Below are 25,080 nucleotides of genomic sequence, written 5' to 3' on the forward strand. Positions count from 1 at the left end.
ATCAGGGACAGGAAGTCAAAAGGGGGGGATAGGTGGAGGGCTTGACTTTAGTGCCGTTAGAGCAGTTCGATCTGGGGAGTGGAAACGCAGTGATCTGCTAGTCCTCATACCTTTTTTTCAACTTAGTTGCAGGCGTTCGCCTTCTTGGGGTAGTTAGTATGCCTGGAGGCCATTAGCGAGACACATCTGACGGAGGGTGTTAGGGCATGGCTGCGGTGTGGCAAACAGTTTTTGACGACGATGGGGCCGCCCTACAGCTACGCCGATGGAGATTACGTGGATATTCGCCTGTGTGTGAAGCTTAAGACAGCGGAGCGGGCTCCTGAGCAATTTCAGGAGGGGTCGGAGGTACCGCTGCCTCTGGATAACCGACTGAAAAGGTGAGTTTGGGGTTAGCTGTCTCTCCAATCGCACACGTTCTGGCCGCGGGGGTTCCCATGCACTGGTAGGTGGTTCTGATGAGGAGGGATGACGCCAGTGGAGGGATCGGACACTTCCTTTTCTCAGTAAGTGCCCCGACCAAAAAGCGGCTCAGGTGTTGGAATCGGATTTCTCGCGCGGGTTCAAGATAAAATGCTCATTAGCGTCGAGTTTTACGTTTGGCCCTATTACATCCGACCGAGGTCAAATAATCTCTGATTGATTCACCACCTTTCCTTCCTTAGGGGGTTGGTTAATGATTGGATTGCTCCGGAGGGGTGGGCAGTATCATAGACTTGTTTGGTGCAGCAATATCTTGGGTTCGTCGTTATGGGTAGGGGTCACGGTTTCCAAGCGGATATTGGCTTAGCTTTACGGCCTTTGCCAGTTCGTCCAGTCATTTGCCATCTGCCAGGTTGTACTTGGAAGGTGGCGTAATACGTGGATCATTGTCTCCCAAGGAGAGGCTCCACATCAGGCGCTTTCTTCATAAATTGGGTAGTACGGGTCGTTCCCGGGATCAACTCAGTCATTCACTATATGGGTGACTTCATATGCGTTTTTCAACCAGGTTACAATATTGGCATTGTTGGGGGACATTGCAACATATAGTGGTACATTTGGGGTCCTGCTAGCAAATCCCCACGTCTACCTTTGTTTTCCTGGGAATTGCAGTGGATTCATGGAATGGACTGCCGATTGTCGACGGACAAGCAGAAAATCTCAAGGCAGACATCGTGGGACCTTTCCTAGGCGCGAGTACAGCAGCGTCAGTTACAATTGCTGTGGGGGAGCAATATTTTGCTTGCCATATAATTCCCATAGGTAGGGTTTGGCCGTCAACTGTCGGCAGCATCTGCTGTAGTCAATGCCCTCGGAGTGCTTTGTGAGCTCAACTGTGAGCACAGAGGGCTCTTGCAGGGGGTGCAAGGGGTGCGGGAACTCCTGGAGTCTTTACTGGGCACGCTTTACGGAGGCCTGGTCCCATCAGCGATGGCGGGTTAGGGTGTTCACTTACGCTTCAGGCTCCGCGTGCTATCGGGCCTTCTGTCGGGAGAAACGTAGCGCCACCGTTTGCCCCCCAGCGTGGGGGGTATGCCTGTTCTTGAGGAACTTTGTTCTCCTGGAACTGTTTCCAATGGGGATGGGGATGGAAACGTGGGTGGAATCCTTTTGGAACTTAAAGGTGCATTTCATTTGTGGCAACCTGGGGGTGGCGGTTCGTAATGGCTGGTCGGCAGCGTCCAGGCCGGTGGTTCGGTGGTTGGGACATTGGGCATTGTGCTGCTTGCAAAATGGAATGCTTTCGATTACGCGGTGTACCTGCCAGGTATTGATAACATCTTGGCGGCAGCTTTGTTTTGTTTTCAGCAGGCCAGGTGCTGGGAGTTGGCACCGGACGTGGAACAACACGGGTCAGCTGTTCTGACTTAGGTGGAGCATTGCCTTGGGGATCGCAGCACAGGGGATTAGAATCCCTGTGGTTGCGACAACTTGGGGGGGGGGGCTATTCCACGGCAGGGCAGTTAAGTTGGAGTAGGCTGGTACAGGTGCAGCACTGCCTCTGAGGGTCGATAGGCAGGCCACGCAGGTCTCTAATTTTTCTTCACGTAGGATTTGGGAGAGGTATGGCGGCAGCCGCCTTTGATTGTTAATTGGCAGAATTGGCCTTTCTTTTCAAAGTATGAGGCAATCAGTTCCATTGCCATGCTACACGGCCTGATTTCGGGGCTGAGCAACATTGGTAGCTCAGAGTATGAATGTGCCGTATTCCGCTCGGCCTTCACACTGCTTTTCTTTGGGATGTTGCGGATAAGCGAGTTTGGCAACCCCCTTTAAAATGTCTCCAGGGGGACAGCTGCTGGAGGGCTGTGGGTATTTGCGAGATTCGGTCAGTAGGTGGGTAAGGTGGTCAAAGAACAGACAACCGGTCTGACCGGTAAGTACATGCGACTGGAAGGTTCCGGACTCTTAAGTCACACATTTGTCCGGTGAGAGGAGCATGATCTTTAGGGTCAAGTGGCCTGGGTTCACGTGCTCTGTGCGGAGATATAGTGATGGGTCGTCCTTGCCATTGCTACAGTTCATAGCCAGGTTTTGAAAATGGTTGACAGCGGTGGCTATGATCCAAAAAATGTAGGCCTCACAGTTTTTCTATACTGGGGCGGACACAGAGGCTTCCTGGGCCGTCCTCCATCATGAAACACATAGGCGCCTTGGTATGTGGGGCTCGAACAGATTTGAGTTGTATAGTCTCCCACATTCGTGGCAGAATTGGTTTACAGATGTGTTTTTTCAGGCTTTATTTTGGTGTTAAGTATGGGGGAAATTGCTGGTTGGTCGGTCATTTTATGGTTTACAGGTGCAGAGGCTGGCCAAGTGGATCCTGGGTCACTCATATGTTTCCTGGGGTGGGCCGGAAGAGCTTATGTTCAGCTGAACAGTAGGCAGTGGGGCATCTCCAGTCAGGAAGCCCAGCCGGGATGGTTATTGGTCAGTTATGGCGGGCAGTACGTCTTGTCCAGCTAAAAAGGTTGAGGGGACCCGAGTGGAAGAAAACGCGGAAGTGAGTAAGTTTGTGATTAGGAACAGGGGTGGGATTATACGTCAGGGAGTGCTATAGGTGGTTAGAGGGAGGTATCTTAGGAGCGATGGGGTGCACTTTAATGAGGTGGGAAACGATCTTTGGACTCTGGGTTTGCAAGAAAGCATACAGCGAGCAAGGAGGGTGTGGAGGCGCACGCAAGGGTAAGGTTTTACCCCTTTCGTGCTGTGGCAGTGGTTGGGTCTTCGGAGGATGAGAATATGGATGTTATATGCATATATAACATGGTTGGTACCCATCTGTGGTATGGGGTTAACATGGTTGGTACCCATCTGTGGCATGGGGATAACATGGTTGGTACCCATCTGTGGATGGGGTTAACATGGTTGGTACCCATATGTGGTATGGGGTTAACATGGTTGGTACCCATCTTGTAGTATGGGGTTAACATGGTTGGTACCCATCTTGTAGTATGGGGTTAACATGGTTGGTACCCATCTGTGGTATGGGGTTAACATGGTTGGTACCCATTTGTGGTATAGGATTAACATGGTGGTACCCATTTGTGGTATGGGATTAACATGGTGGTACCCATCTGTGGATGGGGTTATCAGGTACCTTCCGGTTAACGAGGGGTTAACCTGGAAGGGGTAAAAGGTAGGTCACTGCGAAAGTTGAGTACCGTCTCCGGGTCAGGGGGCTTGCGACTGGAGGCCTAAAGTTAAAAGAAGTTTGTCGCAGTGACCAGTGATGTGTGTTACCCTCGAATACCCCAAGAGGACATAAGTTGGGTTAAGATTTATTTAAAAAAAGAAATGTTATTTGTTTACGTTTAAAGTAATTGTTAATAAAAGGCCGTCAAGGCCATTTACTCCAAAAATCTTGTAATGTCATTTGTGAGGGGGTTTGGAGGGTTTGGATATTATGTGTAACGGGTGGCTTAACCGACTGTGGATTAGGTCCTTCACATGTCATGTCATATCCCAGCTCTTGCCCAGACTTGGTCACAGCCCCACAGGGCTGTAATGTTAGGGAAGCCCAGAACTTGAATTACCAAGCTTCCGTAAGAGCCGTGTGTCGGTGTGTGCTCTGAGGTGAAAGTTTCCAAGCCATCAGAATACAGTGATCACTGCTGGCAGCTATAGCAGCCAGCACTGATCGCTAAAAAACATAGACACGCTGGTTGTACTGTCAGTTGATGGAGTCAAATTCTGTACAACCAGTCTGCACAGAGATAGATTGAAATGTCTACTGAACCGGCAGAATTTCAATCTGTCTATTGTGGCCTAAGTCCACCAGTCTCTGGGTTTAATAATATCCTCAAATCTTCTGAAAGGGAGGCTCCGCTTAGGTGTAGAAATTCACTTTGAACTCCACCTTATTTCCAGAACTCTCTTTAGGGTCCTTTAACATTGAAGGCGCTGTACAGGCGTTTTAGTGCTAAAAAATATCACCTGTAAAGCACTTCTTATGCCACCCCAGGTTTCCCACTGGGGCGGTGCGCTTGAAGGACATTCTGAAAAGTCCAGCAAGCAGCATTATTGGGGCGGTTTGGGAGAGGTGCCCAGCCCATTGAAATGAATGCAACACGGCCGTTTTTAACACTTTCTTTGGCCACTAGTGGGGGTTAAAAGTGCCCCGCTAGCGCCACTAAAACAATGGTAAAGCGCCACTAAAACGAGCAGCACTGTACCACTACCGCCCACATCACCCCAGTGTGAAAGTACCCTTTGGTATTAGATGTGCAAACAAAAAGGTGAGACCACATCTAATACCTACAGAGAGTAATGGAAATAAGGTGGAGTTCAAAGTGAACTGTGTCATTACCTGCAGGGTTTGGCATATCAACTATTCACTGCCTGTCAAATGCCTCTGAAAAGTGACCTGAGCATGGATCACTTTTCAGGGGAGTGGCAGTGGCTGCTGCAAGTGAATACAAGCATTTAGGCTCACACTGGTGTGCTGCAGTTTGGCTGCAGTGCGGGTGTACTGGCGGGTGTCACACCCCCTCAGACTTCTTTTAGGTTACTCATTGTTGCTGCATGTTCTGAAAGTGCACCAAACATGCAGCATGCAGGACGTTTTATGCACTTTCAGAACATGCAGTAAACATGTGCATCCTCTATGTCCCAGGGGCAACATGCAAGATGACTGCCAGTACACCAGCACTGCAGCCAAACTGCAGCATGTCAGTGAGAGCCCACATCATACCACCTTGCCCTAGGAGGGCAATGTACTGGCACAGGCTGATAGAAAAAAAACTCTTTGGCTGCAGAGAGGAGGAGAGAGGAGGAGCTCACTTACTTGGATGGTCCCAGCCTCCCAGGAGCCTCACTGGATTCCAGCCAACTGCTCAGATTGAGCAGAGAGCAGGTCCAGCCTCTGCCAGCCAATGGCGTGGAGTAGGGAGGGGCTGGGCGGGGCTGTGCTGTGTAACACAGACTGTCAGCCCTGACATGAAGACATCGCTGGCTCACAGTACTGGACTCGGCCAGCTCAAGAACTGTGCATGTTGCGGTTTTGAGCTGACGACACAGCAGCCTTTGCCACCGCATATCAGAGCAGCCCAGGGGGCAATTGCATCCCTGCCCCCTGGCCCAGCCCTCCCCTGCAACAGCCTTCCCCCCCACCCGATAGAGTGGAGGCGTCCCCTCAAAAGGAGGGCTTGATGTTGGGTTTAGAAGAGTTTTGGACCCAGGGCTTTTTCTGGCATTGCGACTTGCCCCTGGCTCTAGCGCCCTGTTGGCGGCAGAATTGCTTTAGCACTGAGACTCTTGAGGAAGCAGTCACTGAGGTTTTAACCGAGGGACGTCTGGTGCTTTTCTTCACAGGAAGTACAGAATGCTTCCCTCTGGAAATCTTTTGGATATATTTGTCCAAATAATCACCAAATAAACATTCCCCATGAAAGGGGAAACCTGCCAATAACTTTTTACAGGGAAGCTCAACTGACCAGTTTTAAAGCGGGAGTTCCGCTGTTTTTTTTTTTTTAAAGCCAGCAGCTACAAATACTGCAGCTGCTGACTTTTAAAATAAGGACACTTACCCACCCAGCGCGCCCGCGATGTCGGCACCCCGAAGCCGATCTCTCGATCGTCTCTCGGGTGCTGCAGCCGCCATCTTGGCTATGGGAATCAGGAAGTGGAGCCTTGCGGCTTCATTTCCCGGTTCCCTACTGCGTGTGCGCGAGTCGCGCTGCGCAATAAGGATGGTCCCCGCTGTCTCTGGGATCCATGTGTTTCCCAGCAGACAGCGGGGGACCTGCGGAAAGGGGCGTAGATTCTGCGGAAAGGGGCGTAGATTCTGCAGATATCTATGCCGGAAGTGGGTGCAGATACCTGTACTGTACAGGTACCTGCACCCTCCTCCCCCCTAAAAGGTGCCAATTGTGGCGCCGGAGGGGGGGAGGGTTCCAATGAGCAGACGCTCCACTTTAGGGTGGAGCTCCGCTTTAAGCCACAAAAGTCTGGGCATATGTACAGACAAGAGAACAAAATGAGAAACCTGCTGTATTTAATCCTTTAGGGCCTCAACAGCAAAACATAGCGCTCAAGGAATATCTTATTTTCAGCCAGATCATCCTCCCAGTTAGGCCTGTCAGGCTGTCTGACCTGATCCTTTACTGACGGGCAGATACCAGTTGCTGAAACAGCTGGCTGAATAGTTGAACTGGCCAAAAAAAAAGGCTTTTAATAATGACTCCAATTTCGTTACGTTATCTTATCTACCAGTTTCGTTGCGTTATCTAACGGGCAAGTTAAGTTCTTGTTTAAGGAAAAGACTGCTGCATCTATGGCTGGCATGCTCCACTTTTTAACAAACTTCTCATCCATGGGATATAAAAGGGAAAACCTCTTAAGCCCCGTACACACGAGCGGACTTTTCAACATCCAAAGTCCGACGGACTGAGTCCGTCAGACTATTCGATCGTGTGTGGGCTGCAACGGACTATTGACTCGCCAAAGTCCGAAGGACTTTAGAATATGGAACATGCTTCAAATTTTTCCGAAGGAACTCCGCCGGACCCGGTCTCTTCGAAAAATTTGCTCGTGTGTATGCTATTCCGACGGACTAAAACCAACGCTAGGGCAGCTATTGGCTACTGGCTATGAACTTCCTTATTCGAATCCAGTCGTACGTCATCACGTTCGAATCCGTCGGAGTTTAGTGTGATTGTGTGTGGCCAAGTCCGCTCAGCCGAAAAGTCTGTCAGAACTCCGTCGGAATTCCAGCAGAACTCCGACAGAACTCCTTCGGAAGTCTGTCAGACATAAGTCCTCTCGTGTGTACGGGGCTTTAGGAGGAACAAAAATCCTGTCAGGATGTTCCCAATCAGCATACACCACCTGTTCCAACAGATGATGTAAGGGGAAAGCCTGTGTGGCCTGAAAAGGCCTCAGGGACCCCAAAGAGGACCAGGGGGGCTCAGTAACCTCTGTAAGAGGCAACGTAAAGGCAAATGAACCACCTCTGTTAGAGACTGGATCAAAAGCCTCTGCGACTGAGAGGCAGACATCAACTGGATATCTTCTTGTCCAGATTGCTCAGAAGCAGACTCATCCGCCAGGCCCTCCACAGAATCGTGAGCTTTTAGCTCTTCCACATCTGTCATAATTCTTGCCACCCTGCAGGATGGAGGCAATCATGCTAGCAATCCTATGTTCTAACCCGGCTAGTACCGAGGACAGTTCATCCTTTCTGACAAAGGGTGAAGCAGCAGCGTTGATAGTAGGCACAATACCAGATTGCCCGGAAGCCTCTGGTCCTTCCGGGGATATGACTAGGTTCATCAGAAACTACTAACAACATAGGTGTGCCCTTCCCTGTAGAGTTAGTTCCGCTCCTCTTTTTTAAAGACATTTACTAGCCACAAAAAGAGAGTACCTGGGTGTAGTATTAACACACCTCAAGAGGGAGACCCTTTATTGGGCTCACCATCCCCTATGCAACAATCCTGCTAAGCACCTTTAGCCTGCCAAGTAACACCTGGTGACTCACGTGACCCCGAGTAAGGAGAAATGAACCGCTGCAAATGCCTGGTTCAGAGCCTGCTCTGTGTTCCATAGCTGCTTTCTGGAAGCACTGCATGCTTGGCATACACAGCTTAAATAAGCTGGCTGTGTGCCGGAAAGTTCTGTGCATGCACGCACATGTGCGCAGTCCTGGCGAACGGGCGTGTTCGTATTCATGTATGACGAGAATCTTTGTGCGTCCAGATAAAGGCTAAGGTGCATGTGCGGCAAAGCCACGTGTGCCAAGATCGCCAAACTGCTGAGCCCAGCGGCACTCTTATGAATGCACGTGCGACATGGCAAACCAAGGCGAAATGGTGCACCCTTGTGTGCCATCATACAGTTAAAAACATCCAGACACAAGCAAAAAAGGTACACTTTGCAAACATCCACAGCTAGCCCAAAACTCCCCCATATGGTCACCACACACAGGTGTCCAGCCTCTAGCTAGCTTGACTGATTGTTACAATCACTGGGGCACCCTACAATAATAAAGGGGTTTCACTTACCCTCCACGGCAGGTTCCTGTCACTTGAGGACCTTCAAGGACTGGGTAGCCTTTTCATGTTTAGAATCCACTCCATTGTATCTGTACAGCACTCTGCAGGAAAGCCTTAGCGCTGTAGTGTTCAGGATTCCACTTAGCAGAGTACAGCGCTCGGAGGCCGCATTACAGGCAAAACCTTGCAGGATCTTGAGTCTTCTTTGTGAGGCTCGGGTACCATTTATCTAAGCATATAGAGCCTGTGTCAAATGGATCCGATCGGTCAATTCCTTGATTCGTTTAAAAAACCATCTGTGTGACTAGAGATTTGGAGCTCAGAGAGTTCTAACAACCGTGCCATCCATTGCAGACACTGGTAAAAAAAACTGAAGTAGGTCCTGTATGGGAGGGATTATATAGGGGATCACTTCCTGTCTAAAGACCTTTGGTCTACCAGTGTCTATTCACCTGGAGATGAAGTATAACCATGCAGGTAATGAATATTAGCCTAACTCTGTGTCCCATTATGTATGAAAAAGAAAAAGCACTTTTTTTTTTGTACGATCCTCATATTATGAACAGTTTGGGACTTTATATGAGATGCATGCACCTATACGACTCCATCCCTATAATGTTGTTGTTGTTGTTAATGCTGTACATACATAATGGAGGCTGTTTTGTTTGTATGTAAAAGTACATTGTACAACTTATAATACTTCTTTTTAAAACACTGTTGAACGCTGTAAGATATATGTGAAGTGAACACTGGAAGATATACAGTATGTGAAACCAAGAAATTTTTTTTTGTAGGTTTAGGTATTGAGAGACTAGAATCATTGCTAGGTTTTTATTGCTGTCTCTGTCCCTGCTGGGGTGATTCATTCTCTCTCTCTCTCTCTCTCTTTGTCCTAGGGGTCTATTTATAAAAAATAACTTTGCAAATGCATCAATATTTGCACAGACTTCTCTAATAATCCTCATAATGTACCCAGTATGTGTATTTCCTATGATCATCAGCTCCATCTAGTGTTCATAATGAGGTATTTCCCTGAAACGCCACAATCAGGCAAACACTGCAGTATGGGCACTAGATGAAGCTGGTGATCATAAAAAAAATACACGTATTAGACATATTGCAGAGATTATTCACAATGGGGATATGAATGCTAAGATGTTCAGGCAACTTTTTTTTTTATATATAAATAAACCCCCTAGTGTCACTTGGACTGAAAGTGAGAAAAACTAATAAAAATGTAGTTATCACATGCAGAAAAGGGAAAATCCTTCCAATTGACAAATGGCAAAGAAAAATAAATACATGTGTTTAATAATTCTCTATTCCATTCAAAATAAAAAATAACTGTCTTTACATTAAGGAATGATACAATAGTTGACCCATTTTCAATGTTTGTTTTCTTTTTGCAGTTCCTGCATCATGAAGGGGTTTTGTCTCTGGATTTTTACCCTAACAGTGGGTGTCGCTGCTGCCCAGGTTTGCCCCAAAAGATGCTTGTGCCAGAACCTTGCTCCATCCTTGGCAATTCTGTGTGCCAAAACAGGACTGCTGTTTGTCCCATCAGTGATAGATCGTCGAACTGTGGAATTAAGACTCACTGACAACTTCATTACAATAATCCGCAGGAAGGATTTCACCAACATGACCCGATTACTCCACCTTACATTATCAAGAAACACCATCAGCCATATCACACCATTCACCTTTGCTGATCTTCGTGGACTACGGGCTTTACACTTGGACAACAACCGTATACTATCAATGGGAGACGAGCAGCTCAAAGGACTAATGAACCTTAGACATCTTATCCTTAGCAACAACCAGCTCAGCAACATATCACTAAATTCTTTCCAGGATTTTGTGAGTACTCTAGAAGATCTAGACCTTTCCTACAACAACCTGGCTCAAATTCCTTGGCCGACCATAGCTAAATTGACCAATGTAAATTCTCTAAGCCTTGACCACAATCTTATAGACTATGTTCCTGGGGGAGTTTTTACAAACCTTCACAAATTAGCTAGGCTGGACATGACTTCCAACAAACTAAAGACTATTCCCCCAGATCCTTTGTTTCTTCGCATGCCTGTCTACGCAAAGTCCAAAGGGTCACCACTTTCATCACTAGTGCTGGGATTTGGAGGAAATCCTTTGCATTGTAATTGTGAACTTCTATGGCTTCGGAGGTTTACAAGGGAGGATGACTTGGAAACCTGTGCATCACCGACAAACCTTCTAGGAAAATATTTTTGGAGTATATCAGAGGAAGAATTTATGTGTGACCCTCCTGTTGTCACCCACCACTCACTTCACACAATAGTTATGGAGGGAGAAGCAGTTGTCCTGAAATGCAAAGCTGTGGGTGACCCTGAGCCTACCATTCACTGGGTGTCACCTGAGGGGAAAGTGGTATCAAATTCCTCTCGAGCTGTCTCCTATGAAAATGGCACACTGGAAATTAGCATCACTACTGTAAGAGACACAGGCTTGTTCACTTGCATTGCATCTAATACTGCTGGGGACGCAACGGGGTCTGTACAGTTGACCGTAAGTCCCCTACCTCATCCAGCCAATGCTAGTCAAAGAGCACAAAGACCAGATAAGGGGCCTTCTGATATACTTACACCAGCTAAGCCTGGGGCTTCTAGTAATGACTCTATTGGCCATCCAGAAAGGAAGGTGATTACTGCGGAGTTGAGCCATAAGTCAGTGCTTATACAGTGGTTTTTAGACAGGAACATTCCAGGCATCCGGATGTACCAGGTGCAGTATAACAGTTCCACAGATGACAGCTTAATTTACAGGTAAGAAGCAGGTGCAAAGAAATTCAAAGCTAAAGATATAATCCAGGGCCATGGTTGTGTATGCTGTATTAATCATTCATGGAGAAACATGCCATGGTAGGTGTGTATAGTCCAGAACAAGTTTTATTCTGATGTATGCTGTAAAAATAGCCATCCCATATGGAGGGTCAAATGACCCCCTTCTTCGGGGCTAAATAGAAAACATATAAAAGATTTAATACATAACAAGTACCGTATTTATTGGCACATAACATGGACCCCAAGTTTAGGAGGGAATTTTAAGGAAAAAAACCTTTAGGAAGGAAGTTTAACCACTTGCCGACCAGAGCACGACGATGCCATCGGGAGCGCGCTGCCGGCGGCGCGCTCCCGCGCTGGTCGGGACCTCCGTGAGTCCGGTCGCGGGACCCGCGGACTCGATCGCCGCGGGCATACCCGCGATCGTCTCACGGAGCGGCCGAATGAAGAAATGCCGTTTTAAACAACATTTATCCATTCTGCCTAGCAACTAGTGACGCTGATCTCTGCTCCATGTGATTGGAGCAGAGATCAGTGTTCACTAAATGAAAGCCCAACCCCCCCACAGTTAGTAACACACCCCTAGGAACACTTAACCCTTACACTGCCACCCACTGGTTAACCCCTTCACAGCCAGTGTCATTTACACAGGAATCACTGCATTTATATAGCAGTGATTAATGTATAAATGACAATGGTCCCAAAAATGTGTCAAAAATGTCCGATGGGTCCCCCACAATGTCGCAGTCACAACTAAAATCGCTGATCACCGCCATTACTAGTAAAAAAAAAATAATAAAAAATTATTAATAAAAATGCTATAAAACTATCCCTATTTTGTAAACGCTATAACTTTTGCGCAAACCAATCAATAATCGCTTATTGCGATTTTTTTTACCAAAAATATGTAGAAGAATACGTATCGGCCTAAACTGAGTGAAAAAAATGTTTTTTTACATATTTTTGGGGGATATTTATTATAACAAAAAGTAAAAAATAATGTGTTTTTTTCAAAATTGTCGCTCTATTTTTGTTTATAGCGCAAAAAAAAAAAACGCAGGGGTGATCAAATACCACCAAAAGAAAGCTCTATTTGTGGGAAAAAAAGGACGTCGATTTTGTTTGGGAGCCACGTCGCACGACCGCGCAATTGTCAGTTAAAGCGACGCAGTGCCGAATCGCAAAAAGTGGTCTGGTCTTTGACCAGCAAAATGGTCCGGTCTGAAAGTGGTTAAGGAAAAAAAACTTAAATTTCAAATGCCCATCAATGCAGCCTTGTCTATCATTGCAGCCTTGCCCAGTGTCCATCTATAGCCTTTCCCAGTGCCCTTGCAGCCTTGCCCAGTGTATTTGCAACATTGGCCATTGCTTTTGCAGCCTTGTCAGTCTCTTTGCAGCATTGCCCAGCAGCTGATTATTTAAAATTGGCGCTGATCTCCGCTGACTGTGAGTGGAGAGGAGCAAGAGCTGCCGACATACAGAAAGCAGAGTTTACTCGGCTAGACTCAGCTCCTCTCGCAGTCCCGCCTATCTCCACTGATTGCGAGAGAAGAGGAGCGAGTGGCACCGACATACAGAAAGCCAAGTGGACTCGGCTAGACTCGGCTCTGCTCACAGTCAAGGGTGAGACTGCGAGAGGAGCCACGTCTAGCTGAGTATACTTGGCTTTCTGTATGTCGCCGGCACTCGCTCCTCTCCTCACAATCAGAGGAGATCGACGGGGGTCAGCGTATAACACGCACCCGCGATTTTCCCCTGATTTTAAGGGGTAAACAGTGCATGTTATACGCCGATAAATATGGTACACAAAGATTCAGAAAATTTGCAACATATACAGTATCTCTCAAAAGTGAGTACACCCCTCACATTTTTGTAAATATTTTATTATATATTTTTATGTCACAACACTGAAGAAATTACACTTTGCTACAATGTAAAGTAGTGAGTGTACAGCTTGTATAACAGTGTAAATTTGCTGTCCCCTCAAAAAAACTCAAGTCATTAAGTCATTAATGTCTAAACCGCTGGCAACAAAAGTGAGTACACCCCTAAATGAAAATGTCGAAATTGGGACCAAGGTGTTTCACAGGAGCTTCACAGGTTGCCACTGGAGTCCTCTTCCACTCCGACATGACCACAACATGGAGCTGGTGGATGTTAGAAACCTTGTGCTCCTCCACCTCCTGTTTGAGGCTGCCCCACAGATGCTCAATCAGGTTTAGGTCTGGAGACATGCTTGGCCAATCCATCACCTTTACCTTGAGCTCCTTTAGCACGGCAGTGGTCGTCTTGGAGGTATGTTTGGGGTCGTTATGTTGAAATGCCCTGAGGCCCAGTCTCTGAAGGGAGGGGATCGTGCTCTGCTTCAGTATGTCACAGTACATGTTAGCATTCATGGTTCCCTCAATGAACTGTAGCTCCCCAGTGTTGGCAGCACTCATGCAGCACCAGACCATGACACTCCCACCACCATGCTTGACTGTAGGCAAGACACACTTGTCTTTGTACTTCTCATCTGGTTGCCGCCACACATGCTTGACACCATCTGAACTAAATAAGTTTATCTTGGTCTCATCAGACTAAGGACATGGTTCCAGTAATCCATGTCCTTAGTTTTCTTGTCTTCAGCAAACTGTTTGCAGGCTTTCTTGTGCATCATCTTTAGAAGAGGCTTCCTTCTGGAACGACAGCCATGCAGACCAATTTGATGCAGTGTACGGTGTATGGTCTGAGCACTGACAGGCTGACTACCCCCCCCCCCCACCCCTTCAACCTCTGAAGTAATGCTGGCAGCACTCATACATCTATTCCCCAAAGACAACCTCTGGATATGCCGCTGAGCACGTGCACTCAACTTCTTTAGTAGACCATGGCAAGGCCTGTTCTGAGTGTAACCTGTCTTGTTAAACCGCTATATGGTCTTGGCCACTGTGCTGCAGCTCAGTTTCAGGGTCTGGGCAATATTCTTATAGCCTAGGCCATCTTTATGTAGAGCAACAATTATTTTTTCAGATCCTCAGAGAGTTATTTGCCATGAGGTGCCATGTTGAACGTCCAGTGACCAGTATGATAGAGTGAGAGCGATAACACCAAATGTAACACACCTGCTCCCCATTCACACCTGAGACCATCTAACACTGAGTCACATGATACCAGGGAGGGCAAATGGCTAATTGGGCCCGATTTTGACATTTTCACTTAGGGGTGTACTCACTTTGGTTGCCAGCGGTTTAGACATTAATGGCTGTGTGTTGAGTTATTTTGAGGGGGCAGCAAATTTACACTGCTATACAAGCTGTATACTCACTACTTTACATTGTAGCAAAGTGTCATTTCTTCAGCGTTGTCATATGAAAAGATATGATAAAATATTTACAAAAATGTACTGATACTGATCGACTTCCAGTTTTTTTTTTTTTGGTCAAAGCTTATTTGTACAAAGCTGAAGTTAGAAGCTGATTAGCTACCATGCACAACTGCGCCAGATTTTGCACTCTCCAGTTTTAACAAATCAACCCCTATGTGTACTTTACAAAATCTTTTATATCATTTATTTTCAGCCCTGATGGAGGAAGAGCTTTCAAACACACCAAAACATGTTGGCTGGTTTTAGTGTTTATGCCTTCTGAACAAAATGTATTCTGGACTTTCCATTCTTTGTTATGGCAGTTTCCTCCATTAACTTTAAAGCTGTGTTCGCATTAGGAGTCGCACGCATGGTGATTGATTCTTGGACAGCTGCCTAAAGAAAGCTAATTTATACCAGATGAATCGCTAAAGGTTTCTATTATTACCCAGATTAAGTGGTCCAGTGCCCAATGCTTCTATTATAGAGGATGCTGTATGGCTTGTAGAGATAGCTACTGGCATCCAACACATAATCTAAAAGTGGATGCCAAAAACTGAACTGTCATATGGATTATAGTAAATCTAAATTTACTGGGTGGCATTTGGTTTGCTAAGGCAATATGTATTATTAACCACTTGACCCCCAGAAGATTTACTCCCCCCCTTCATGACCAGGCAATTTTGTGCATTACAGTATTGCGTTACTTTAACTGATAATTTCGAAGTTATGCAATGCTGTACATTTTTTTTCCCACAAATAGAGCTTTCTTTTAGTGGTATATGATCAGCACTGCATTTTTAATTTTTTGCACTGAAAAAAACTGACAATTTTGAAAAAGAAAAAAAAAACAGTACTTTTTACTTTCTGCTATAGAACAGCCAATAATAAAAAAAATAATAATAATTTCTTCATAAATGTAGGCCAATACGTATCCTGCTACATATTTTGAAGAAAAAAGCGTATAAGCGTATATTGATTGGTTTGCGCAAATGTATAGCATCTACAAACTGTGGTATGTAAACTGGATTTTTTTTTATACTAGTAATGGCGGCGATAAGCAACTGCGACAATGCTGCAGACAATCTGACACTAACTAAAGCGCTTGACACTTTGTGGGAAACAGTAAGGCCGCGTACACACGGGAGGATTGTCTGCCCAACTAAGTTCGTCAGACAATCCGACAGACAGTCCGTCCAAATTTTGAATGAACGGACTTGACCACACACGATGAACAGACAGTCCGCTGAAAACTTGCGCGATGACGGGACTAGAAAAACGACGTCCAATACACTGCAATGCAACCTTCGGTCGTGTAAATCCTTTCTGAGCATGCGCCATACTTAGTCCGTCCAACTTGCCTACACACGAGCGGACTGTCCGCTGAAACCAAGTTTGGATGGACAAAACCAAGTTTGGACGGACAAAATTACGGAAATTCCGAAAGACAAAGTCCGTCAGACTGTCCGCTGAAAAAGTCCGCTGAAGACCACACACGAGCGGATTGTCCGCTGAAACACGGTTCAGCGGACTAAGTTGGGCAGACAATCCGCCCGTGTGTACGCGGCCTAACACTAATACAGTGATCAGTGCTAAAATGCTGCACTGCCATAATGGCACTGGCTGGGAAGAGGTTAAACATCTAGGGTGATCAAAGGATTAACTGTGTGCCTAACAAGTGTTTTTGTGTAAATTGTGTGCTGCTTTTACTTAGGGAAGTGATGGATTTTATTCCCTGCTTTGCAGAGACACAAAATCCATCACTTTTCCCATCAGAACAAAGCTCTCTGTTTACATAGGCAGAGTCCTGTCCTGTGTCTCTGCCCAATGATCAGCGGGTGCCGGTGGACATCCATTGCCCGCCACACGTAGATCAGTTCCTACTGTAAGAAATCACAGAAGAAGCGGCTTGCCAATGGCACATGTGTGCGCCCCCTGAGGGAAGCCCAGAATCACGTGCATATATATTTTTATATTATATATATGTGATTCTGCATAGACCTCCCGTCCTGTAGAAGTATATGTGCTATGGGCCATTGGGAAGTGGTTAAAGTGTACCTAAACCTGAGGATCAGGTAAGTAAATCTGCTTTACCAATCTGTACCTGTGGAGAACTCCTCAGACGTGTGTTGCCCTTTTCCGTAGACACCACCCCATCACTTTTCTGTACCCTAACTTTAAATAATTCTTATGCTATGTATAATTCTTATGCTATGTACTCTACAACATACAACATTTCCTGTTGTCCACACAGGGTAACGCTTCAGGTTCACCTTTATTTAGCCCCCTTTGTTTCTCAGCCATTCCACTCTGCTGCCAGGAGCGAAGGAAAGCTCTACCAGCTACAAGGCACCAGGGTCATAGCTTACACTAAGCTACCCCATCTGACAGCTGATTGGCCCAGTGTTGTCACATGGAGGGAGTCACATGATCCTCCATACCTGGATGTACTGAGTATTTCCCTGGGCTTCTGACCCTGAATGGATTTTCAGGGAAGCAAAGGAAAAAGTTAAGTACAGTATCTAACAAAAGTGAGCACACCCCTCACATTTTTGGAAATATTTTATTATATCTATCAAAGGTTGTCTTTGTTAAACAGATGTATGAGTGCTGCCAGCATTGCTGCAGAGGTTGAAGTGGCGGGGGGTCAGTCTGTCAGTGCTCAGACCATGTGCCGCACACTGCATCAAATTGGTTGGTCTGCATGGCTGTCGTCCCAGAAGGAAGCCTCTTCTAAAGATGAAACACTGTAGCTGCTGACTTTTAATAAGGACACTTACCTGTCCAGCGAGCCGTCCGTCAGCTCGGGTGCCGACGCCGCCATCCTAAGGGAAACAGGCAGTAGAGCCTTGCAGCTTCACTGCCCGTTTCCTAGTGCGCATGCACGAGTCTCGCAGCGCTTTGTGAATGGCCCTGTTGTTTTCTGGGACTCACACATCTCCCAGAAGGCAACGGGGCCGCTCGCCGAAGAGGAGGAACTGAAGAAACAGCGCCACGGAATAAGAAGTAAATTTCTATTTTTTTCAAATGTTTTATTTTTTTAAAGAATATTAATGGAATATTCTATTTTAGGGTGGCCCTCCGATTTAAGGCGTTGTTGCAAAATAATGGTGGCCACACAAAATATTGACAATTTGGACATTTTCACTTAGGGGTGTACTCACTTTTATTGCCAGCGGTTTAGACATTAACGGCTGTGTGTTGAGTTATTTCGAGGTAACAGCAAATTTAAACTGTTATACTCACTACTTTACATTGTAGCAAAGTGTCATTTCTTCAGTGTTGTCACATGAAAAGATATAATAAAATATTTACAAAAATGTGAGGGGTGTACTCACTTTTGTGAGATACTGTATATACTGAAGATTTGCCTTAACAGCATACATTATGGCAGTTTTGTATTGCCTGATAACAGTATGTTATAAGCAGGTATTCCCCTTTAAGCCCTGTTATGTGTAAGGTTTGCTTTGAACCTGTGTGTTTTCTGCTGCTTGCTATGATTTCCCATTATACATGTGTTGTTTATTAAAGAGGAAGTAAACCCTGATGAGTTTACTTCCTCTTTCATTCCCTGCAAAGGCAAAGCATAATGGACTACTATGCATCGCATAGTAGCCCATTATGTGTCACTTACCTGACACAGGAGCCAGTGATGTCACCGCTGTCCCCTGTAGTCCGGCGCATCCATCTTTTTGGTGGGGTCTCGCAGCTCCGCCGCTGTCATTCGGCGGAGCCGCGATGACGTCACTCCCGCGCATGCGCACGGGAGCCGACACGCGCGGCAGCTCCATTATTGGAAATGCCACGCTCAGTGCGCCTGCGCGCTGCTGTCTACAGCGCATGCGCCGTAGACAGCAGTGCCTGTCTTGGGGCAAATATCTCCTAAACCGTATAGGTTTAGGAGATATTTCTTGGACCTACAGGTAAGCCTTAATCTAGGCTTACCTGTAGGTCAAAGTGGTTTGTAAGGGTTTACAACCACTTTAATGTATCATCTTATGCCAAGCTGCAGTGATGTTTATAAGTGCCTCTTGGCTTCTATTGTGGTCACTACATTCTTAGAGCAGCAGAGAACACGAGGGGTTAATTCCAAACATCCAGATCTGGTTGAATCATCAAATGGACATGTAACCTTTATTTTTTATAGTATACTATAGTTAGTAACCTTTTAAAATACATTTCAGAAAATGCAGCAGAGCTAGAATATATTACCCTGACTCACAGTATTGTTATGGAGAATCAGAGAATGCATTAAATGATTATACATTTATATAATAGATGCACTGTAAGCGATTTAACTGCTTACATTCAATACATGAGTTGGAATTCATATACAAAAGGAAATGTATATGTTGAGTGATTGCTTGTGCAATAATGGGGCATTTATTGCAGCCTCCTACCAAACAGCTGAAGGACCCTCATTTACCTGTTTGCGGTCACTATAATCTGCAAGTGCGTGGTGATACCTTTGGGAATCACTGCATCTTACTGACATGCCTGGCAATACCAGATTTCACCACAAGATGGCACTGCAAGGGAAATAGGTAATTATACATCCCCCCCCCAACACACACACACACACACACACACACTAGAGCAGTAGACTCCAAGCTGCAGCCCGGGTGCAGGATGTAGCCCTTTGTTTGCCTTTTATCTGGCCCTTGGGGCATTATTCATGCCACTAAGACCAACAATGGGGCATAGTTCATGTCACTGACACTAACACGGGGTGCTGTTTCTCCCACTGACACCAATCATGAGACACTATTCCTCCCATTGACATCAACGATGGGGCACCTTTTCTTCTACTGAAGCCAATGATGGGACACTATTTCTCCCACAGACACAGAGGATGGTGCACTCTTTTTCTCACAGATAAAAAAGATGGAACACTATTGCTTCCCCCAAGACCAAAGATCGGACATTGTTTAAAAACCACTTACTCCAGAACATTTTCTACTCCCACCGGCCAGCCTGGCCCCCTTGAAGTCTGAAGCACAGTAAACTGGCCCTTTGTTTAAAAAGTTTGGAGGCCCCTCTTCTAGACCCACCCTACCACTAGTGCTAATTGCAAGAGAATCCGGCAGGCTGGTTGTACCCAAGTTGATTGATCGATTAACTTGGTAAATTCAGTCTGCCCATTAACTAGTCCATTTGAAAACGTGTATGGCAAGCCTTACACTGAACATATGCTTTACCCTTTCAGGGCAGTGGTTTTGCTTTAATTTAGCCTTCCATGGTATACCATATACTTAGCTTTAATTTCCTCTGCCACTTCTCGTTTCAGCTACTATGAAAGAAGGAAAATCCTGTGTAAACTATGAATAGTTGAAGTCAAAGCTTGCACAAGGCTATGGACACCCCCCACATAACAGAGATAAATATAAATATAGCTTAGATCTGTAGCATGGAGTGAGTGGCATGCCCTTTCCTAACCATAAGTATCAGATATTTATTTTAGCACCTAACACTGAATGCAGTCAAGAAAGAGGGGGGAGGATTTTGGGACTTTAAATGAAGCACATATGTGGTGTGCCTCCATCCCTGGTTCAAGTAAATACAGAAGGAAAATAGGGACTTTAAATTAGGCTATTGACATTGTGGAGGTAAATTGGTAAAATAACATATTTATTTGGCATAGGAAGATGTAAAAGATACATATCAATAATGGAAGGCAAATAAGTAGTATTATTTCATATATATTCACACACATATGTGCTCATGTAACATGGACATTAAAGATACATAGTTATAAGAAGGAACCGAACACCCCCTGGTTCGGTTCGCACCAGAACATGTGAACAGGCAAAAAACTCAGAAGAACGCACAAACACTGTTAAAGTCTATGGGACACGAACATGAAAGTGCTCATTTTAAAGGCTTATATGCAAGTTATTGCCATAAAAAGTGTTTGAGGATCCGGGTCCTGTCCCAGGGGACATGCATCAATGCAAAAACTGCCATTTTTTTTAAGAGTGTTAGTAAGGCATGACAGGTGTGCTGCTAAATAGAAGTAGTCTCTACTAAGACTAACAGTGTGTGCTGGGCATTTAGGATATGTAGCTCAGCTCACCACTTCATGGCAGAGAGCTAACCCAATCCTAGAGGCTTAGTGACCAGCATTCCCCATAGATCAGATCTTGGCCCCTCACATAGGCCACAGTCTTTCAACTCCAATTCTAAAGTTGCAGTGACTTTCTCTCTCGCTCGCAAACTCATTCTCTGAAGGAATCTCTTGCAGATTCAGGTGCAGGCCCTTCCCCCACCCTGATTTGGGTATACAGGAACAGCAACAGGTCCTCTTAGTTCCGCTTTATTGGCTCCAGTCCCTTAGATGTGACAGACCCTTACTGCAGATATGTACCGGTTGCTGTCTTCCCTAGACTGACATCAATAAGAACATTTTGAAGCTCTCCTCCTCTAGGTGCAGCCACTTGTGGGAATTGAAGTCCAATATCTATTAGTATCCAAATATGGTGCAGTGCCCCCTTTAAGAACTACAATTCCCACCATCCGTAGCTTCTGACCAGCAAGTTCTCCCTAAGACTTCCATTAGCTCCTTCTCTTTCTCCCTCTGATTGGATCCACACTGCACTTTCAGGACACATACACACACACCAAGGGGGTGAGTGGGGAGATACAAGATCACAGAGCCAGCTGCACCTGGCTACACATTTTTAGGTTTTTGTTCCTTTATTTTCACCTGGTGATCCAGCCAGTAACACACTTCCTGTATTAGGGTGTCTCCACCCTGGATAGAGCTGCGACGGAGACATCCTTCAACAGTAGCATTGTCAATTTTGGGAGAGGGCAGCGTTAGATGGACTAGCAGATTTAGATGAGCTGAACTAAAAAATTAAAGCCAAAATCTTGATAACACTTTTTAAAGTGGAATTAAAGTCCCACTTTTAAAAACTGTGAGCAGGCAGGCTCTTTTTTGAAGAGTCCCTTCTACAATGTAAAGAAACCTACCTACCTGCTTATTGCCCATAGTGCGGTTTGTCTCCTAGAAATCAGTATTTTTATAAAAAATATAAAATACACTCACAGGGCATAAACAAATATGTTATCAGTCACACAGTGTGGTAAACCCCTGGCTCACCGCTTTGTGTTTGCCTTCAGCTGTCTGCTCCAATAACACTCAGACCGAGCTGCGGCTACTCCTTGTATTGGGAGAACAACCACCATGGACAAGAATCAAAAAGGCTCCACCCTACATGTTACGTCACAGTTGACTTCTTCAGAGTGAGAGCACATCATTAGCTATACTTGTAGCGGCATCCCAGACCTTCAAAGGCCTAATGGTGACCTCCAGAGTTAGGGAGAGCTGACATCCTTCTTCACAGTATGGGATGCTAGGCATGGTGGTTGTAATGCAAGTTGAAAACATAGGCTCCTGTCACTTTTTGGATGTGAACAAAGGAGATTTATTGTCTCTGAACAAGAACTGAGGGAGAGAGGATTTAGGGCCAGGACACCCTTAGGCAGATGCAATAGCAATTGGCAGACTCTGAGACAAAAATAGGCAGACAGCCATACAGGTAGAGGGCCTTTAAGCTGGATGCAGCAACTGTATTAATAGAACTGCTGTCTCCTATGGCAACTGAACTTTGAACAGTCAATAGAGATCCATACACGTAACTCACAATACTCGTTATAGATCTTTTCTCACATCTCACTGTATCTTACCCTTCATCTTCCCTCACTGAGCTCCCGGTCTCTCATTAGACTTCAAGATCCCAGTCATCACTGAGTCATCCCCTGAGCTTGTCCAAAGCTAACCATCTGTATTCTCCTTAAGCGCCACCCCTGCCAACCCGCTGGGTCCCTGGCCTGGCACTCATACAATAGCGTTGAATAGAATCAAACACCATAACGTGAGAAAGTTCAACACTGATAATCAATCACTGATGTCAATAATAATGTCATTGACTGGCGTTCATGTGTTAACCACATGAGACTTGATAGCTGTCACCCTGTGAATCTGTGCAGTCAAAAGTAAACTGTCCTTTCAAAAGTCTTAAGTAGTTGTTATACTTCATGCACCAATCACCGAGGGTAACTCACGTGAGTCCCGCTCCCTTAGGGGTACAAACTGACAAAAAGCCTGCTATCTATCACAAATATCACATCTACCCCAATGCAGACTACTTGCAGTTTAGCAGACAGATAGCATGGTTTTATGACAGTCTAAGTAAAAGGCAGGGAATAGTCCAATATCCGATCCAGGTCATACACAGGGAAATCCAACAGCAAAGCAGGGCAGACAAACAGGAGGCTTGATCAGGAACAATGCAGGTAACTCTGTCTCTATCACAAGCAAGGGAAAGAGTGTTTGGTTTGCTTATATCAGGTGACTGACACCCAGCACAGGACCATCAGACTAGGCAGAAGTCTCTGGATCCACGAGGTCAGGCTGGTTAGCAGGGGACGTGTCACAGGGGTTAAGCAGCAGAAACATGAGCAGAATACAGAGAGCCCTGAAAAAAAGGCTAAAAGTCCCACCTGGCCAAATGAGGCAGTTTATCCAAATGTGTATTGAACCTCTTAGACCGGTTAGAATGGGTGTAGTAGAAGTAGGTTGAGGCCAGGTTACAGAAAGCCCTGAATAAGAAAAAGAATAAGAAAAATCATGAGGCTCAATGGGCATAAGCCGGACCGGCACAATTGATGCAGTGGCCAACCGAGCCACATTGCCAAGCACAGCGACTATCTGAATCGCATCATCAGAAAGTCCTGAATAAGAAAAAACAGGAAGTTCAATGTGCATGGGCTGGACTGGCATAATTGATGCAGTGGCTGTCTGGGACGCATAACCTGCTGTAGCGACTGTCTGAATCGCATCACGAGAGTCCAGAATAAGAAAAAGCAGGAAGTTCAAAGGGCATGGGCTGGACAGGTGCAATTGATGCAGTGGCTGACTGGGCCACATTGCCAGGTGTAGCAACTGTCTGAATTGCATTGCCAGGCATGGCAACAGTGGAACTTGTGGACAAGTTAACCTGGCTGTGTATCCAAGGGAGTTTAGCGACAGGCAAAGGTATGGGGTAATCCAGGGGGCTTGACTTTTGAGGACTTAGAGGAAGTTTCCAAACAGGGCTCAAGGCTACGAGACAACAAATAAGCTTGGTTTCTAGGAGGAGAGGGTTCAAGCTGTGGTAATTGGCTGGAGGGGTTACCTGTAGAGAATTCAATAGACTTGTCAGAGTCTTTTGTTATAACAGAGTCATGTAAAGGCACATGGATATGTAAACTGTAGTCAGATTTGGAAACATTGTCATGATCAGGATCTAAATAGGACTGTAATAAAAGGCATGTCACTGGCCACACAAAAGTTATACATGGGCAACTGGTCAGCGATTTTAATGCAATTCTGGATGCACATATGGGACCAGGACCCAATCTTCTCTGCAGCCCTGTCTATATGCAGGTTGTGAAGTTTAAGCCAGGGATACCCTAAGATAAGGGGATAAGCAGGAGATGAGATCAAGTAGAAGCTGATTGTCTCCTTATGAAATTCCAGAATGGTCAGGGCAATAGGTACAGTGCACAAGGTCACCAGGCCCATGGACAAGGGAGAGTTTTCAATGGCTAAGACTGAGAAGGGTCTATGCACCTTAGTCACCGGAATCTATAGACTGTGTGCTAGGTCCATATCAATGAAATTGCTAGCAGCACCAGAATCACCATGTAAAAGGCAGGCTGAGTTCAGGGAATAGCCCAATATCCAATCAAAGCCATACACAGGGAAATCCAACAGCAAGGCAGGACAGACAAATGGGAGGCTTGATCAGGAACAATGCAGGTAACTCTGTCTCTGTCAAGCAAGGGATAGTGTTCGGTTTGATTATATTAGGTGACTGGCCAGATCAATCACCTTGCAGGTGAACACAGACAGGGGGAATCCAACAGCCAACACCTGGATGCTGGAATGTTCATCATGGCAGTACCCAGCTACCCATGTCCTTTTTCAACAAAAGCTTGCAAATTTGCCTTGCAATGGGCCCAACAAACATAAGATCCCAGATCAAAAGTAATTGTGCTGCAAGTCTGAAAATGACTTGCTAAGTTCTTACTAGACTTGCCAGGTTTCACAAGTTTGTTGCACAATTGCAGCAAGTCCTCATTGCATGACTCCAGATCAACTTTCTTTGCAAACATTCTGCGAGTCTACTGTAAGGTCTGGTTCAGTTATGTTGTGTAATAGTCATCCCACCACAGGGGGCACTGTGGCTGAATTTTCATCATTGCTCACTGCTGTGTGTAAGGTTTTTGATGCTGGGGTGTGGTGTGCAGAAAGGCGAGTGGTATCCATGAGATCTGATATGGAGTTCAGAGAGTTAGAAATCAAGGAGTGACTAACTATAATATCCCATTGGTGGAGCACAATTTGGAATGTTTTATTTACCCTTGTTTATATGCTAGCAGATCACCTTAA

General features: G+C 45.7%; 1 protein-coding gene across 1 annotated transcript in view; it reads left to right on the forward strand.

The window, feature by feature from the left end:
- Positions 1 to 25,080, forward strand: part of LOC143981769 (leucine-rich repeat and fibronectin type III domain-containing protein 1-like protein) — a 160,431-nt gene that overhangs the window by 68,135 nt on the left and 67,216 nt on the right. The window contains exon 2 of the mRNA XM_077479859.1: positions 9,887 to 11,278. Coding sequence (XP_077335985.1) covers positions 9,897 to 11,278 — 1,382 coding nt within the window. The 5' untranslated portion in view covers positions 9,887 to 9,896. The remainder of the gene's footprint in view (positions 1 to 9,886; positions 11,279 to 25,080) is intronic.

This window comes from Lithobates pipiens, unplaced genomic scaffold (genome assembly GCF_037356315.1).
Source record: "Lithobates pipiens isolate NorthernLeopardFrog02 unplaced genomic scaffold, aLitPip1_a1.2 Scaffold_1, whole genome shotgun sequence".
Taxonomy (NCBI): Eukaryota; Metazoa; Chordata; class Amphibia; order Anura; family Ranidae; genus Lithobates; species Lithobates pipiens.